General features: G+C 37.1%; 1 protein-coding gene across 1 annotated transcript in view; it reads right to left on the reverse strand.

Moving 5' to 3' along the window:
• LOC105451927 (homeobox protein orthopedia) overlaps positions 1 to 6,442 on the reverse strand; it is a 38,836-nt gene extending 32,394 nt beyond the window's left edge. The window contains exons 1-2 of the mRNA XM_011692654.1: positions 6,394 to 6,442; positions 634 to 765 (exon numbers count right to left, since the gene is read on the reverse strand). Coding sequence (XP_011690956.1) covers positions 634 to 765; positions 6,394 to 6,442 — 181 coding nt within the window. The remainder of the gene's footprint in view (positions 1 to 633; positions 766 to 6,393) is intronic.
• Positions 6,443 to 18,669: the final 12,227 nt, after the last annotated feature.

The following is an 18,669-nucleotide window of genomic DNA, read 5'->3' on the forward strand; positions in this document are numbered from 1 at the left end:
CACTCGTTCTGTCATTGATAGATGCAATGCTTGTCTCCGGACTGGAGGTCATCATTTTGAACAAAACATTTAATGTAATAACCAATTTTGATTATTGTAAAGCAATAAAGAGGATATACCTTATTTCGACCTTATTTCGACCTTATTTCGACATTATTTATTCATACAGTTCTGTAATTTCATAAGTAAATATCTCTTAAAAAAATAGCGTTAGCGAGCATACGTCCAGAGGAAAATTTTTGTTTGTTTTCAGGTCCTGAATTTATATTTTAAGTTTGGCGGTTTAACCCGCCAGGGTATATACATATACATATATACATATACCCTGATATGTATATATATAATATATACATATATATATGTATGTATATATATATGTATATATATATATGTCTATATTTTTATCAATAAAAAATTTTGTTATATATATAATGTAAAAAAATCGTCGGATATGTCGTACTCGCAGTAACACCGAAGGGTTAAATTGGCCATCAGTATTAAATTGGATTTCTGTAAGGAAGGCTTGCGACTCGCGTGGCCAATCGTTTTCCGCGGCTCTCTTCTCGAATGACTGCCGACCGAACGAAATCGAAACGCTTTGCGGCGAACGCGACGACGGCGGAGCTTACGTACCTGTGCCGGGCATAGTCATGATCAATTCCTGATGGAGCGTGAGGCCACCCGCGGACAGACCGGAGCCCAGATTCACACCCAGCACGCCATGCTCCTTCTCGTACCGCTTGAGATCTTGCGCATCCTTCGCTGCTGCACGTGTGCCAGCGTGTGCGGCCAGCGACGAGGTGGGTAAGAAGCAGAGGGAAAAAGAAAAAAAGAAGATATGCGCCGCTTCAGTTTTCTCCCGTCCTTTTTCTTTCTTTTCTCGCCGGGGCTTCCTCGTGCTCTCCGGCCGCATGCCTCTTCGGCTTCACCCGCCCGCCCGCCCCACGCGCCCGTGGCTCTACGTAGTTTAAATTTGTATAGGAGCAGAAGCTGGCCGAGGGGTGTACGGACCACTTAGCGAGGAGGTGCGAGAATCGTCACCGTACCTACACTCCGGACTTCTAAGCGCGCAAACACACGGTCTTGATACGCGCTCGTCCGCAAGTACACACATGTGTATTACGCATACACGCACGTGTCATGCTGCGTGCATGAGCGTATGTGGCACATATACGTGTACATTACACGTGCACATGTGAACGTGTGTCGTTGTATCGCGGCGAGGGTCTCTCAGATCAGTACGCCCACACTGCAGCTCCGTGTCAGTGTCAGATCGCGGGTATATATCGCACGTCGTTGTGCATTGTCAAAGATGCTTACGTAATGAGGTAAACTAGTTTAGTCAGGTACGACCGCGACGTGGACACACGTCTTCTGCGTCATCAAGGAGGAAAAGAGGCGCTCGTTAAAAATTTCCATCCGCGGAGAGCGGACGAATGCAGCGGTCGACGGAACAAATGCAGCGATGGAGCAGTTGCGTGAAAAATGGGAAAAATTTGCAACAGCGGAATAACTCGTACGAAACGGCTATTATTACAGTTTCGACATTTATATTGACATTTATAAGCGTAAAATTTTATATGCGACATTTATGAGCGTTAATTTTCTGTAAAATTAGTTATTTGACGCAAAGGTTCTCCTGTTGGACAAATCGATCTCATTTTTTTTTCTAAATTTCTGTATTCGGATATTAAAACTGTTAAAGAACAATGAAGAGTATTATTTTCCATTGCATGAAAAAGACTTCGTGGAAGATCCGTCCGTTGCATTTTACACAAATTCATTATTTAAATATTTTATTTAAATATGCATACGTTTAATAATAAAATGAATGCGGAATATATATAGAATATTCTATTATAGTTTAATTTGTGGCTGTAGATATGAGAAGTTATATAGAGATGCCGGGAATCGATATTAAGCTTTCGGACCACCATGTAGTAAAAACTTAACTCTGAATGAATATCTCTACATGAATGAATTTTATGACAGGTTATTTTATGACAGATCCTTTTATTTGTAAAACTTAATGATTTTATTTTATTACACAGAATTTGTGTGTGTGTGTGTGTGTGTGTGTGTGTGTGTGTGCGTGTGTGTGTGTGATGGGCTCGGTATTTACGAGCCTCCTGATTTGATTAAAAAATTCAGGTTGTTACGTGGATCCTTTTGTCTTCATCGAGACATTTTCCGTAAACAGTATAATGATAAACTCTGCTGTACAAAATTCGCGTGCAATCACAGTGCCGTACGTGAATCACACGCTGAAAGAAAAGCGTTTGGTATTTGTGATAATAATTGAACAGTAAAATAATGGTTAGGAGTTCCATTTTTTATAATTATTACTGCTATAACGTTAATAATAATAATTATATTTATAGTTCTACCAAATAAATATACTATAGATGGCACCGAAAATGAGCATACATTATATAGTTAAATTGTGCGGTAATCGCATTTTTTTCCATTTCTTTTCTCTCAGTGGCAGAGTTCCATAATGCGTCTCCTAATTACAAAGAGAAAAGTTTCTTCTTTAACATTTACTTTGCGTAATTACACCCGTATTACTTCGAGATACTTTCCCCTCTTGTTAAAGATTCAGAATGATCATTTAATCCCGCATTAATTGACCGGATTATCGAAGATCATAATCAAATTAAAACGGTAATCGCTAAAGAATCGCGTGGGACGCGGCTAGGCATTCGTTTTACATGTGTATTTTTTTTCCCTCGCTTATGGAGTATCGCGTAATTCAGGATGCCGTGAAGCGGCTGTATAGGAAAAAAAAAACAGAATTTTTATAACGCGCTCGGCTGTGCGTTTATCGACATTTGAAAACCTGCGTGATTGACAGGCCACCCGGCCGCTTGAAACGTCTGAATAATAAAGTCATAAATCACATTACTATCCGGAAATGTCGTGACAGACGTATTTATTCGCGTGTCACGCTCGCGAGCCCGCTGCTGTGCCCGCCTTGTCTCAATGGACGGCACCGCCGCGCGAATGCACCAAATGCAATTAACGTATATCATAAAAAATTTTAACGGACACACTTTAAGTGCATGCAGCGCGCGAGATGCGCGCGGGGCCCCGAATCTCATTTTTTGATAAATTGAAGGATGGTAATTGAAGAACGTATCGACGACGCGGGCAGTCTGCAAATCGGCCAGCCGATTTAGTAAGTATACGTTTGATCTTATTTGACGGAGGATGAAAAAAAGAGAGAAAAAGGGAAAGATAAGCAGTTTATATGAGAAACAAGCGCGCGACGTCGGGCATATGACGTCCATCACGCTCGCGTAAACTCACGGTATAATCACTTCGGACGGCATGTACGACGATCGCGATCGTTTGCAATTAAGAACTTAACGAAAGTCGATGGTTTCGAAAGGAACTCTTTCGCCGTCAATTCACATATGCGTTGTCCTCGGTATATTCAATTCGTTCGATAATCACAATAACGTTAAGTCGAAATCAAACGAGAATCGCAGTGTGTAAATCATATGAGATGACAGAGCAAATTTGACGAAAAAAAAATCAACGCTTAACGCTTAACGCGAAAAAAATGGAACTATAACTTTCTTTTAATCCGATTAACGTGTAGCGCTTTACTCAGTTTCTCGCCACCTGCAACATTCTAACTCTCTAAACCGTTCCTCAACTTCTCGCGTAATGTAATCAGTGTTGAGGTAATTAAGATCATCAAACTCGAGAAGCGGCTTTCTTGAGATGGAGGAGATCGAAGACGTACAACGTCGCGTGTTACCGGTGCGCATCTCACTGTATTCTTTTGATATTTTACTTTGGATTTCGTACCCTTTCGATTTCTTCGATTTATAATTCTAGAAAATTAATTTGTTGCGAAAGAAAAATTTTGCCTAACTCAACAAACATTGTAAATTAACGTAATTTACGATTTTATCACAATAAAAAAAAACGATACAGTAATAATAAACAATTAGCATTAAAGTATAGAAGTCAAGTAATTAAAAAATATACGAAGTAAAAGTCAAATAATTTTGTTAATTACATAATAATCGATGTTTATTTTTTATAAAAGATTTGCAGCTACTATTTATATCATGATTTTATCATGCAAATGCCGCACAAAAATATAAGAGAAACTCAAAAATAGTATTAAATATTCTTTGTATAAAAATTAATTAAAGAAGAATTAAACAATAAGTGCGACAGATCGATTTGTGAATAACACAACTAAGTAGGGGAATGTCTCAGCTAGATCTGCTTAATAATATTTCAATGTAAATTTATGTACATATCCAGCTTAATTAGAATTAGTTTTTGCACATCGCGCGATACATAATGATAAATAAAAAATTGATAGGTATAAGAAATGCGACTTTATGAATATCTATCTATCAGTATAAATTAATAAATATTTCGTAGTAAATTACACGATATTAATTGCAATCCGCATGCAGTCACGACAGGATATTCACAGTGGATTAGCCGAACGAAACAGTCCCTACGCCAACCGACGGGTGATGTCAAATTGATTAAAAGGAATTCGGTTTCATTCGAGAATTTATCGTTTTTGTAAGCATGCGAAATCACACATAAATGCGATTAGAAGTCAGTTTCAGAAAAAATAATTTCACGAATTACGCGAGTGAAAGTAAAAGTTCGCGCATTAAGCGGCGCAAAGTATAATTGTCAAATATTAATAACAATTATTTGGCGACAGATTACGATTAATTTTCGCTCGTTTTATTAATTTTCGCCCGTTTTTTTATTCGCTATCGATAGTTGACATTTAACCGTCATTTTCTACGTATATCTTTGCCGGCACAATATTATCACGTTATGTCGATACACGTATATTTATGTTGTAGAATTTCACGGCTCGAATTAACTTTAACGGAGCGACGTAAATAGCCGTTTTGCTATATATAAATAGTAAAATGCGCACGTGAAAGATTTAGGAGATTTGTAATTATATATAACTAAATTTATAATCGAATCTATTTAAATAATTAAGATTTAAAAATGAACACTTAACGATATAATTCTTTTCGTCGGATTTTACCTTGAATGCCCTTTACTATAATAGCACGCGCGCTTACAATTAGAACCGGGAGCAGTGCTCGTAGTGCTCGTAATAATGTCTGATTAATTAACGACGTCACTTCCAATTGCGATTGTTAATTGTAGCCGACCGACATGATAATGCCACGTTACAAAAAGCTGATCCACACGGCAAGCTTAAAATAAACTAGCTCCCACCGCTATAAAAGCTGTGAAGAAACGTTCTTCTTATGGGACACCTGATGCTACAGCGGATGTTCGGCGCCGCGCGCTTGAAATCTAAGACTGAAGTATCAAAGTTGAATACTATTATCATATTGTTATTCTGCTGTCACACTGTCTTTAGATTAACAACGTTCAGCATCATTACTTTCCAATATTTCACAAAATCGAGAAACGGCGACGAAATGCGCTAATAATAATTGCAGTATTTATCATGACAATGTCAGTTACAGATGAAATATATTATTATTATTATTCAGTTTCACATTTCTTTTCAATTCTTTTACTATATAATTAGAAAAATTTAGTGCTTTCGCTGGTACCGTTGTTAACACATTAGGTAAAGTCGGCCGTTGCTATTAAAATTGATGCAACCTACGACGACTGACACTTAATCCTGAGAGTATTTGATCCTCCCCTCCCCCCTCCTTCAAACACTTCACAATGTCTTCCACGATTAAGAAATTGTTTCAATTCGATATACGGAACACTGGATTTGTAAATCGGAAGCGACGGCGCGCGTGATACCGTCGAGACATCGTTGGCTTCCAAATAAAAAGCCAAATCACCGGTTAAAAAAGTTTAAATTGGTGCTCACGATCTAAATGTGTTTGCTATATGTGACTGATAACGAGCGTGGTAATGATGTTTCACTCATTAGATGCCGCGTGGTCCGCGTGATCACTTGTGACATATCAGATAACTGAAACATGATTAACTCTTGCAACGCCGAAAATACGATTGTAATAATCGATACGATGGACTTGGCCGATACTTAATGACTTTAATTTTAATTCATGGCTAAAAATAAAACCAATTTTAATAATAAGTTTCATAATTCCGTTCACAATCACGCGTAAAATTTTTATATTTAGAACCGATCCAAAAAAGGCCAGCTTCACAATTTCCGAGGAAATTCTAAGGGAACTTAGTACCAACAACACACAGTGAGTTATTAAAATATTTTTAATCGACGTTTGGCGGACGGACGGACGAACATTATACGGCACATTATATTATTCGTATTCGACGAGATCGCTAATTACAATTAATCCGAGCACAGTTTCCTTGACGCACACCAATCCGGATGGGATTTTCTGGACTCATGTGCATATGGTTACTTACCGGAGATACCCGCGTGTACGGATCCGCCGGCGGTGATGTTGTTGAGCATGCCGCTCAACCCCGGGAGCGTAGCTCCGATATGGCACGCGGAAGCGGAAATCCGCGCGACACCGCGAGCACCTCACCCTCAACTCTCCGAGGAATCACGGATAAGAAAAAAAAAGAACTGCGACTGGCGGCGCGACGCACGGGGCCTTCCTGGATGAGTATTTGGGGTGTACAGACGAGCCTGAGGACCGGCCCGTGCCTCAGGAAGGCAAACAGCGAACTGGCCGACTGCCATATCCGAACTCCCCCACTCGCGGCCGGCTTGGAGGGCATATCGGTGTCCCGCTCGTGCCAGGGCGCGCATCGCCGACCTCTCGCTTCCGCCACCGGCTCGCGGGAGTCCCTACTACCTACGCGTTCTCCGCTGGTGGGCGTGATATTAAATCGCTCCTATCCTTCAGATCCAACACCAGGCGTCAGGAAGGTAGCTAGTCGTGGCAGCGCCTCTCTTCGAAAAATCTCCCGCTCAGCTATCGAAATTTTAATTATTCATTTATTATTTGTTTTCAGAAGAAGCAAAATATTAATTATAAAAATATCAAATTATTTTAAACTAGAAATACTTATTATCTACTCTAGAATATTAAAACGGCGACTGATAATGAGGCGGAATTTCAAATCTCGAACGGTGTTTGAATTAATTTATCCCCTCAAGAGAGGAGCTATTGTGTTTATATATCTTCTTCGACTTAAAGTTTGAAAGTTTCCCCTAGAAAATTTATTTAACTATGTTAAGAGTTGCCACGATGTTACACCCGTAGTCATACCGCAAAAGTTAACCACGCGGTCGCCAATCGGTAGAATCAGGGGCGAGTGCGCGTTCGAACACACAGGACACGGGGGTGACAGGACGAGACATCGCTTTGGAAGTCAGAGTAAAAAAAAAATGGGTAACGACGGCCGATGGAGTCGAGCGCAGGAAGCGACGAGGAGTCTCGGACCCCGGAGATACCCCGGTCGTCGGATTTTCCGCCGCCGGGGCCGCAATGGTTGGTAGCCATGCGAGGGTTGCCCATATCCCGAGGTAAACTCTATCCAGGTTACCGTCTCTTTCGCCGTCTCCGCTTTGTGGTAGGCGGTAACCACCGCGAACGCAGCTCCAATGAGCGGGCAGCCCGCCCTCTGGATGCCCCACTAGTTTTCGCGCGGCGGAGATTTATTGAAATTTTATTTTTATGGCCGGCAAGAGCGCGCGCGGGCGCTCGGGCGGCGCGGCAAGAGAGAAAGAGAGAGAGATGAGAGAGAGAGAAAGAGAGAGAGAGAGAGAGAGAGAGAAAGAGAGAAAGAGATACCGAGCGGACGACCGGCCCGAAGGAGACGCGAGAGAGAGCCCTCTTCTTCTCATTTCCTCCGCCTTTCTTCCCCTCCCCCTTCCCGAAAGCCGGAGCGTTTCACTCTATCACCGTCCTCGTCGTCTCCTACCTTCTCTCGCTCCCGCATCGCGGTGTTTCACGTTCCTCTCACGCTACGCTACACTTTTCCACCCTCGCACGCGCGCGCGCGCGCGCTCGCTCGCGCTCTCGCCGGAATCTCGCCCGGCCGCGATCTCGCTTTCTCGCTGGCGGCCCACCTTACTCGCTCTACGTCCTTTTAATTCAATAGCTACCCCTTTTTATAACGCGGCAGCAGCCCCGTGCAGCGCGAACGGAAGTCACGATGGCTCCTAACACTTTGCTTGACCCGCCAACGCGGCGCGATCTCGCGATCCTTATACATGAACGGGCATTCTATCCTATTTGCGACGATCACGAGGGATGCGTGTAACGCGGTAGTTTTGTAATTACGCTGCGTAATGTTCATGTTAATTTATTAAAATCTCAGATTCGCTCTAAGTGGTCACGTTTGCTTTTCAGTCCGTATGAAAAACAGACGGAAACAGTTATGTATTATTACCACTTCGTATTATTAGTAACTATAATTTATTAACACCTTATATAATTGATACTTATTATTAAATTGCCCCGCGTCCAAAACAACCACTGTTTAGTAAATTTTATGTCTACATACAATGTTAAAAATTATATAATTTTTATTTCCAGTTATAAGTTTTAATATAATTATTTATTTTAAAACTAATACTCTTTAATGTTACATTTTGATACATATACTTTCATTTTATTTAAATGTATATTCTAAATTTAACCAATTTAATCTCCATGAGATATTAATTCCGTAATAAATTAAATTTTCTTGTAATATGGATCAGATCATTAATATTTTTCATAGTTCTATTAAAGTAACTAACATTCATAGAATATGGACTATTCTGCTTTTAGTGCATTAAATGACTTATTAATATCACAAATTAATATACAGAGTATTCCACTTCTCCATTAAATTAAACTTTAATGACAAATTCTTTCATGAATTTGAAGTCGCGTTTACATCGGTAATTTGTACTAATCGCCGTGTACATTAGTAATTTGCAAACAATAATAGCTAATAAATTAATATTACATCGATATTGTATTGTAATTCACTTTAGCAATAATTGTTACTCTTTACAAACTATAGAAATCTCGAGTTAGATGTCTGTTTTTTTTAACTGTATTACTATATATATATATAATAAGCATATATTACGAAAGTAATAACAATTACTTTCGTAAACAAATAAATTGAAGCTAATAGATAGATATAGAAATGACATTTATAATGGATTACAAAAATTATTTCATTATTTTGTTATCTATTAAAAAATAATCTTTACAATTTATCAAAACATAAATATAACGATCGAAATTCAAAATGTATAAACATGTATAATGATATTTAATTTTCTCTCTTTGTGATAATATGAATATCTATATGTTATTTCTAATGTATATACATACATATATATATATATATATATATATATGTATATATATATATATATATGTATATATATGTAAACATTAGAAATATGTGTGTGTGTGTGTGTGTGTGTGTGTGTGTCTCCGTACACATCATACATATATACATATACACAATATACATATATACACAATAATTAAAGTCTGCATTAAATAGACTTTCGAAAAATGTTCTACTGCTTTAGGTGAAATGAATAAATATCTCATAACACATTTTATTCTCAATAAAATAACGCAAAGGATTCTCGAATTTAAATTACACAAATGAAAATAAGGCTGATGAGAATCAGAGTGGTTATTAGTATTAAAAAATGAATATATTGACCATTAAACATACATTACAAAATCAAATATTTTATTCTTTTATTTTATTCTGAATGCTTCTATTGTTAATACGATAGAATAATATATAAACATTTTTATATTATTGGGAGATATATAGCTGGTTAGAAATGTCTTTTCTTGGTGCTCTTAAAAATCTTATTTTATTTCATTCCAAATATATTGTTAATATTAATAGTAGAATAACAAAATTTTTATTATTGAGAGATATAGCTAGCTAAAAATGTCTTCTGTGCCTTTGAAAACATACGTAGACAAGTGTCAGGAAAAGAGTAGCAAGCTATGCATTCTACATTACGTATAGTCGTGTTGTTCGTAAGGGACGTGCATGCCACATATAGCCACGATTGCTTCTTGCGCGAAAGGCGGGACAAGGGGATGGTCAAGAAATTTAATAAACACGATAAAGTAGCTTCGCCAAAGTTCTCTCATTAATTTAGGACTAATTGACGACGGTTTTAATTGACAAAATTTAATATTCCTCGCTCGTATGCCTCGCGTCTTTTAATTATAGGAACGTTGCGTTTGTTGATATAATTTTCTATTCCCGATTTTTTTATTCAACAATGTTCGAATTTTTCTATCTCACTCCACACATAACGTTTTTATTCATTTTTATTTATGGTCAAATGTATTGTTCTCTCTGTTGTTGGATAATTGGGAAAATTTCGAAGTATACATTTATGGTAATGCAAAGGGAGACTTACACAATAACCATTTTATCGAGCGCGCAAAGAAGCACCGACGAATATAACGGAGATGTAATTTTTAATTATACTTTTCAGGTAGCGCGTCACACACCGCCTCTTGCGGACTCATTTTTCGTTTATTTGCATCACATATCCACCGCCGCTAATGAGCGCAGACGCAAAACGCTCGAAAACATCGTAGTCGGCATATGCAAATACATAACTAATTGGATTAAAGATAATTAACGTCGCCGGTCCGAGTATTCGATCACAGGGCCGTCCCCGAGAAATTTCGACTATATTGCGACAATATTCGCAAACACAATATGAACGGTATAACCAGCTGGTGTAACCAGTGGCGATGATCGCTGCATATAATTGCAAAAATACCGTGGAATCTCCCCCTGTAATGAAATAGATATCACGCGGAATGCGCTGCTCGCCCGTACGGAATTCTCAGTCACGTCATACTTCAAATGTACCGCGTTTGTGGTTCTCATTTTCAATGTGATCACGATATTCAGGCTGGCGCAAGATCGCTGGTCATCAGTAGTGAATAAATTAAATTTGCTCTTTTTTTGTTATCACTTTCTTTTCCATGTTGCGCGATCTTATTGTACTTTTCAGAGGAAAAATTCCTCGAATTATGAAATAAATGATTCATTTCATGTTAAAACTAAACATTTTTTAATTTATTTATGATGCTTACGAGAAATATGGATATATCGTAAAGAAAAAAAAATAGATAAAATGTATCTTTTTATATATCTTCTCGCATAATACGTTCTTTGGAATATAATAAACATTATAAATATTACGTTAAACGTTATTAATATAGTTAGCTCTCTTAATTATTTTTATATATTATTTATTTCTAAATGACAAACAAAAATTTATCACGTTGTTGAAAAATATGCTTAAGAAAGGAAGTAAAAAATATATCAAAGCGTCGATGAAATCAGTGGCGAAAGAAGTTATTTGTCCGTAAAATATGAAGTAAAATAAACACAAAAGTGTGATGAAAATAACTTCAATTGAAATCTCTATATACAATACATATACATATATGTATTTATTTTTTTTTTCGAAAATCATCAGAGACATTAATATATATGACCCCAAACACACTGGCGACGAGCAGGAATCGAACAAAGCGACTATTTTTTTTTAGCGCATTGTTAGAGAACGGGGAGTGACGTCTACGGCACTCGTAAACCGAAAATGTATTTGGTATAGGCAGGTATGTGTGCCCTGGCACGATCGATTTTAAACAGACGCGACGAACAGCGGCAAATTGACAATGTGTCGAATGCAGACAACCGATGCCTCTGGCTAAAACTACCCTACCACGCGCGACGAAACCAAAATCCTCTCTGTATATGTACCACCCGAAAGCATTGTTTCGAAAGGTTGCAGCATTTCAAAGATTCATCCATAAGTTTGCAATAGGAGTTACACAGCAGTCAATTAATACCAAATGCACAAATATCAGAAAATAATATTAGTGATATATTGCGCACATTGCACATTGCGGTATGTTTTTGGAATTTTAATGAATAATTTTTATTAATTATAATTTCATGTATATAATTAACAGTAATATATATTAATTATTTATATCAATCTAAGAATAAGTAAAATATCTATTTATATCTTATATGTTTTTAAAGGGGCAAATATTATGTAAAAGTATATAGAGTAATAATAAATATTAATAAAGTAAATAGATTTCTTTAATTTAATAAAACGTACATGAAATTGTAATTAATTCCATGTCAAAGCAAAGTATCAAACACACAGCGAGAAGATGCTTTTATATACGTTAAGCGCGATGAATAATATTGCGCGTGTGCTGCATATTCCTTTCACCGATAAGTATTCATTTCGAGAGGCAAACACGCGAACGGCGGTAGCTACCATCGGACTCTCTACGCTACAGCAGCTAATTTTCAACGCGTGTGGAATAATTTTATCCTCCTGAGCGCCGGGTGATCCAGCCCTACCGTTCTGCCCTACCGCCCCCGGCACAAGTAATACCACTTTCGCATCGCACGGGCGCCCGTTTCGCCCGCTCCAATTGGAACATCGCGCACGGGCAACAGGCGACACACAGGTAGACAGGAATTTCTGATATTACATACCAGAAGCCGGAATGCCCCCATAACGATCCCGGGGGAGTGTACAAGCTTCTCCACATACGCCAGACATATTCCACGTCTCGCAACGCCTCTCGCTCTAGTCACTGTCCTCTGTTGTGTGCTGCAAACCGCCATGCCGTGTCCTCCTCTTTTTCCACTCTTTTTCCTTCAACCTCGCCCTCTTCCATCCTTCTCTCTCTCTCTCTCTCTCTCTCTCTCTCTCTCTCTCTCTCTCTCTCTCTCTCTCCTCCCTTCCCCGTTCCGTTTCTCTCTCTCTTTCTCTCTCTCACACACTGTCCCCTTCTCTCTTTGTTCTGTATGCCTCGAATCCTCCCTCCCGGTTTCCACCGGTTACGGTCGTTTCAGAGTTCTTCAGCGGCAGCGAAGTAACTTCAATAACGATCTTTTTCTATCGGAAAATCAAAATCTTTTGTCGTTTGAGGCAAGTGTTCGCTCTTTTCAATGTTCAAAGTATAGCTCTTTGGAATGAAATAATGAGTGTCAACATCACAATTTTATTGAAACATGTTGACTGCAAAAATAATGTAATTTTTTGTCGGTTACTTAGAAGATTAGTTATAAAAAAAAAAGAGAAACGTGAATCTTTATTCTATTTTATAATTAGCATAACTTTAAAAATTGAATACAGCAGAATGTTTAAAATATATTATATTCGAACTAAAAATAAATAATTAAATAAAGTTAATTATTTTTTTGTAATTAGATTTCATACAATAAACAATAATATGTTGATTAACAAGAATATTAATTAAATGTAAGTAATTTTCAAACATTCTATTAACATACTAACAATGAAATATCATAAATAAACTGTTTGGCAGAATAGTGTATAAAAATAAAAATAAAGTAAATTGAAATAAATTAAATTAAATTCTTCCATGTAACAATTATAAGTATCAGTGCAATAGAGAGAATTTTCCTTTTATTTACAATATGATAAAAAACACTATAATAAAATAAGTGGATGTCTCATTAAATCATTGCTTCCCAGAAAGATGTCAAAAATACAACACATTTTTTAACCAACACCACGTTATGGTTCTAACGAACGCACACCGTCCGGCAAGCAATATCCATCGTCGGCAGTAAACGCGGAAATCTTCGGGAAATGTTCGCGGTGAAAATCAGCGAACCGGCGCGACGTCTTCGCAGCCTGGTTGTCCTGGTTAGAGTGTTTTAAACGCACGACATCTCCTCACTTATCACGAAAATGGGCTGCATGTTGAGATAGGTCGTTCCGCAAGGGTTTAGTGCCTTCGTTAAGCTGTAAGCTTCATTCAATTTTCTCCAATTTGTGGCAATTTGTGCTTACAGCACCTACATGCTCTCACGTTCCCCTCCGCCCCGTCAACGCACGCACGCACGCGCAAGCGTTTACGCGCTTGAGAGAGAGAGAGAGAGAGAGAGAGAGAGAGAGAGAAAGACTGGTCCTCTCCAACAAAATTCATTTTACGGATGCACTTACACACGCCGGACTCTTCGATATTATTTTTATACCGGGGGGGCTTTCGTAGCTATCGACCCGTCTAGAGTAGATTACTGTCAGTTATCAAGGTTTATCCGGCAGCTATACTCGTAAAACTTCATTGCTAACTGCAATGAAATATTACGATGCAAAAAAAAAAAGAGTAAGCTCTGTTTGATTGTACCGTAATAGCTCTAACTAATATTTGCTGTTTCATACTGGCAGCTAATGCGAAGGTAATATCTAAATTTAACTCTCTCTAAAGTATAATCTGATACAAGAAGTAATGTTAACTCGTTGTTACATTTATTGCCGGCAATTGATTGAATTAATTAATCGATACTTTAAATCGGTATCGTGATAAATTTTGCGATATAAAATATAAATACTGAAGAATATAATTTTTGAGTGACAATAAAATTATGTATGTACGGTAAATATTGGTTTTACATCTGTAAACAGACACGTATACGTTGATCACTTTGTTTTAATGCAATCTCTCCACGTCGGGTAATTACCTGCGTCTAGGAAAATGTCGTAGACAGCGACCGAGATATATCACAGAAATATATCATTTTGATGTTTTCAGTACATCTTTAATTTAAAGAAGTACCCCCTTGAAAATCTCATCGAGTTACATCATATAATCCGCTTTTTCTTCCGAGCCAATGAAGCTCGATGCAATGAAGACGTCTCAAATTTTTTTTTTCTGAATAAGTGATGTTGTTATTCAATAGAATAATCGCCAACTCGATAAACGCGTTTATTATTATATTTTTTAGATAGATAATATAAAACTTAAATATTCACTTCTTGTGAACATGTATTGCATTATACAATATGTTTTGCAATATATTAATAAGATAAACTCTAATTATTTTTGAAACAATATTTATTTTTTCCTTAAAACTAATTAAACGTCAATTATGACGGAAATTCTGAATTTTCTATTCCGGTCTTTAATCAAGCGTCGCTTAATAATGTAAAAATAATAATCTTGCCCGACGTATTAAACATAAGCTGACTCCTTTGACCAGACGTATCGTAAACTCCTTCATTTAACTAAACGCTAAACGGCCACGTAGTTTGAACAAACACATAATTGACCGTCTTGTTAAAGCCCGTCACTTTTTAACGGGTCCTGAAACGGGTTTCTGACTTTCGGTTCGTTTTAAGCGATCCCGCTCTCCGTACATGGCCGATATCAAAGGTCACGCGAGTTCATCCTCCAATCTCGATGATCCTTATTTCCGGCAGGGTATCTGGGACGCGTAATGCGCACGCCGGGATCATCTCCGGCTCGGTAGCTTATCGCGATAAATCGCGCAGCTGGTGTGTACCGGCCCGCCGCCGACGCGCCGCGCCGGTACTTTTCCACGCCGGACTCGGCGATTTCTACGCTACGCGATCGCGAATAGCTGTTCGCGTGGTTAACCTTTGTTGCACAAGTACAGCTCTCTCTGAAGTACCATTCTGAAATTATTACATTCTAGTGGGGTGGATATTAGCTCCCGCGCTTGTGCTTTCATTAGACGTTACCTTCGAGCGTTTCAATTTAGCGCGAAACCACCCCTCAGCCTCGTTTACAGGTCTATAATATCCAGCCAGGCACTTGCCGACTCTGTAGCATGCTTCATTTGGATGTCGATCGAGTTCCACCCATATCTCACATTCCTAGTACGGCTGCCAACGAGTTACCGACCGTTATCGGCGATGCCACATTTCTGCAAATATTTTGCCACTCGATACCGTTCGGCTTTCGCTTAATTGTCGAACCGGCGATGCGAAGCGATCCACGAATTTCGGCCGATTTATCCTGTCTGCCTCGCTTCTTCATCCGTAGGAGCGATGTATTTCTCGTATCGTCTCGTTTAGTCTCACGCGCGCGCGCGCGCGCGCGCGCGAGAGAGAGAGAGAGAGAGAGAGAGACAGAGAGAAAGGGAGATTGATTGATTACATTTATAAGACAGATATAAAATTTATAGATACACGGAAAGAACAATTTTGCTGGATCCAGATCAGAAAATAATTTTTCTTCAATAATCAAAATAATTTTGTTGGAAAGTCAAAATGATTGCTAGAATATCGAAACGTTTTATAGCAATGCCTGTCATTTTCTAACTTTCCAGCAAATTATTTTGATTATTGAACAAAAATTATTTTTAGATCTGTATTCAACAAAATTTTTAGACCTTTCAACAAAATCGTTCTTTCCGTGTATTTATAGAGCGATACTGAAACATGACTCGTAAGTCGTGAAGCGAGTCAGTACATATATGGAAAGAACGATTTTGTTGAAAAGACTAAAAATTTTACAAATACAGATTTGAAAATAATTTTTTATTGATTTATCAAAATAATTTGTTGGAATGTTAAAACTGAGAAGCATTTCTATAACCTTTTGATATTCTAGCAATCATTTTGACTTTCACACAAAATTACTTTGATTAATTAACAAAAATTATTTTCAGATCTGGATTCAGCACAATTGTTCTTTTCATGATAACTAAATAATTTTATTGTCATTGTCGCAATCATAAATCAACTTAATCTTTCGAATCTGTTGGTATTTATTAATTATTATTGCTTATTATTGCTTTTTAGCGTCAGATAAAAAATGAAAAATTCATCACAGTTCTCAAGCTTAATATTTGAACTAGGCAAAGAACACAATCAAAAGTCGCATTATTAAGTGTATGATGCCGTGGCAAGTAAAATTAATTAAATCAAGTCTTTTACAAAAGTTTACATTGGATTATTCAATATCTCACTTTTCTCTTTGTTCTTTTATGTATTTATTATCGCGCATTTAGTTTTGAAAGACGTCGTTGCTTAATCTACCCCGCGGAATTGGTCAGAAGAAACTTGCGCTGAGAGACTCTTTGTGTATATGTCCAAAGTTTAATTAGTTTTTGGAATGTATTGAGTACGAGGTGGTTAAGTTTAGTGCGAGTCGTAGTGGCGAGACAATTTTACCGAGAAGTTTTTCAATTTTCTTGGCTCACGAACTTATCTGGAAAGCTTGGGGACGCGTCGACGTTTTCTTTATCTAAGATGTGTTTATTGCCATTCAGAAAAATCAGGCATAATCGTTTTATAGAATATAAATTTTATGATTTTTAATACTATTAAAAATGTCACAAATAAATCTACCATAATTATTATCACGCTTATTTCGCAGACACGTAAAATTCTATGCGATTACTGTACGCTTATCTTTTATATCATTTGCATATTGCTACAGAAATTTAATACTGGAAGGGCCAAATAATTACTTATTTTTAGTATTAAAAGTATTTGTTAGTGCTTCTGACATTAAAAATAAGCTAGTATTTATTTGGCCCTTCCAGTATCAGATTTCTATAAAGATAATATGAGAATGTATTTTAACACACCCTTTAACTATTATACTTATTTGTTCATCTTTAAAAAAAAATTGTTGCATCTGCCGCGTTCTTTTTCAGTCCTTTGTTCATGGAGCGCAGCGTTGCACGATTGCTTCGTTACGGCTTGCAATTACTGAAACTGACAGGGCATTTAAAGAAAAGAATTTCCGTTTTCTCCGCCGGCAATGATTTCTTAAGATACAAAATTTACAAGACCTCATTTACAGAGCACGGTGTCGCTCCCAAGATCCGCGCCTTTTATTCCCATGCTTTCTTTCCCTCCTGCTCTCAGGCTCCTCCCGGCTTCTCGAATTCCCTCACCTGCAGTCCTCGTTCCCTCTAACTGTGCTGAGACTTTGTTAATGGAAATTGATTACCGCAAGAAGGCGATATCTAAATCATGCCGCTCTCTCTTCTCTAGTCCGGCCGAAGTTTCTCCCCCTCCGTCCACCAGAAACTCTCACACGCAACTTCCTATTGAGTATATTTTTACGCACCTTTCACGCCAACTGTTTGCCGTGATAATATACAACGAGAAATATAAAGAGATATGCCAAAATTGCTCGTAAATTGTTTAGTACGTTATAAATCAATAATTAATATGTTTACGAGCCTCGCATAATTATAAGTTATGTAAATAATAATAATAAATAATACAAAAATAATAAATAATAAAATAATATAATCTTTAATCAAAGCGAACACTTGAATGTTTTGTATTACAATTAGAGTAAGAGTACTGGAAGCAAATTAGTTCCGAATAATTAATTATATTCAAATAATTATTATATTTTTTCTCGAATGGCGTACATAACAAAATTTTTTGGTATTTATGTAACTTCGTCAATCGTCAATTCTTTCTTGTTTACTAACAACGCTGCACATTTTATTGATATCATTAAGTAATAAAACGTGAGACGTCAATTTAAATATATTTTTAAAAATTCATTCAAAGTTTATTTATAAAGATTGCCTTATGGCTTTTACAAGAAGTAATAAATAGCATTAGATTTCATAGAAAAAATTTACATTATATTCAATTAAAATTAAATGTTTCGCGGGTGGTCTGATTCGTAACTCGACTTAAGAGTCTAATTGTGGATAGTTTTTATTACTCTATTGAATTAAAATTTAAAAAATATAAAATAGTACTGAAATTAAATAAAATTATCCAAAAAGTATTTTTTATAATTAATGAGTTATTAAATATGTTACTAATTTTACTGTAGCAAAATTTAAAAATTTAAAAAGGCCGTTTTAAATTTAAAAATTTTCATCCAGACAAATATAAAAAAAACAATAACAACAATTTAAATAAGCCCTTATGTATAC

The sequence above is a fragment of the Wasmannia auropunctata genome, unplaced genomic scaffold (assembly GCF_000956235.1).
Source record: "Wasmannia auropunctata unplaced genomic scaffold, wasmannia.A_1.0 LD336040.1, whole genome shotgun sequence".
In the NCBI taxonomy this organism is placed as follows: domain Eukaryota; kingdom Metazoa; phylum Arthropoda; class Insecta; order Hymenoptera; family Formicidae; genus Wasmannia; species Wasmannia auropunctata.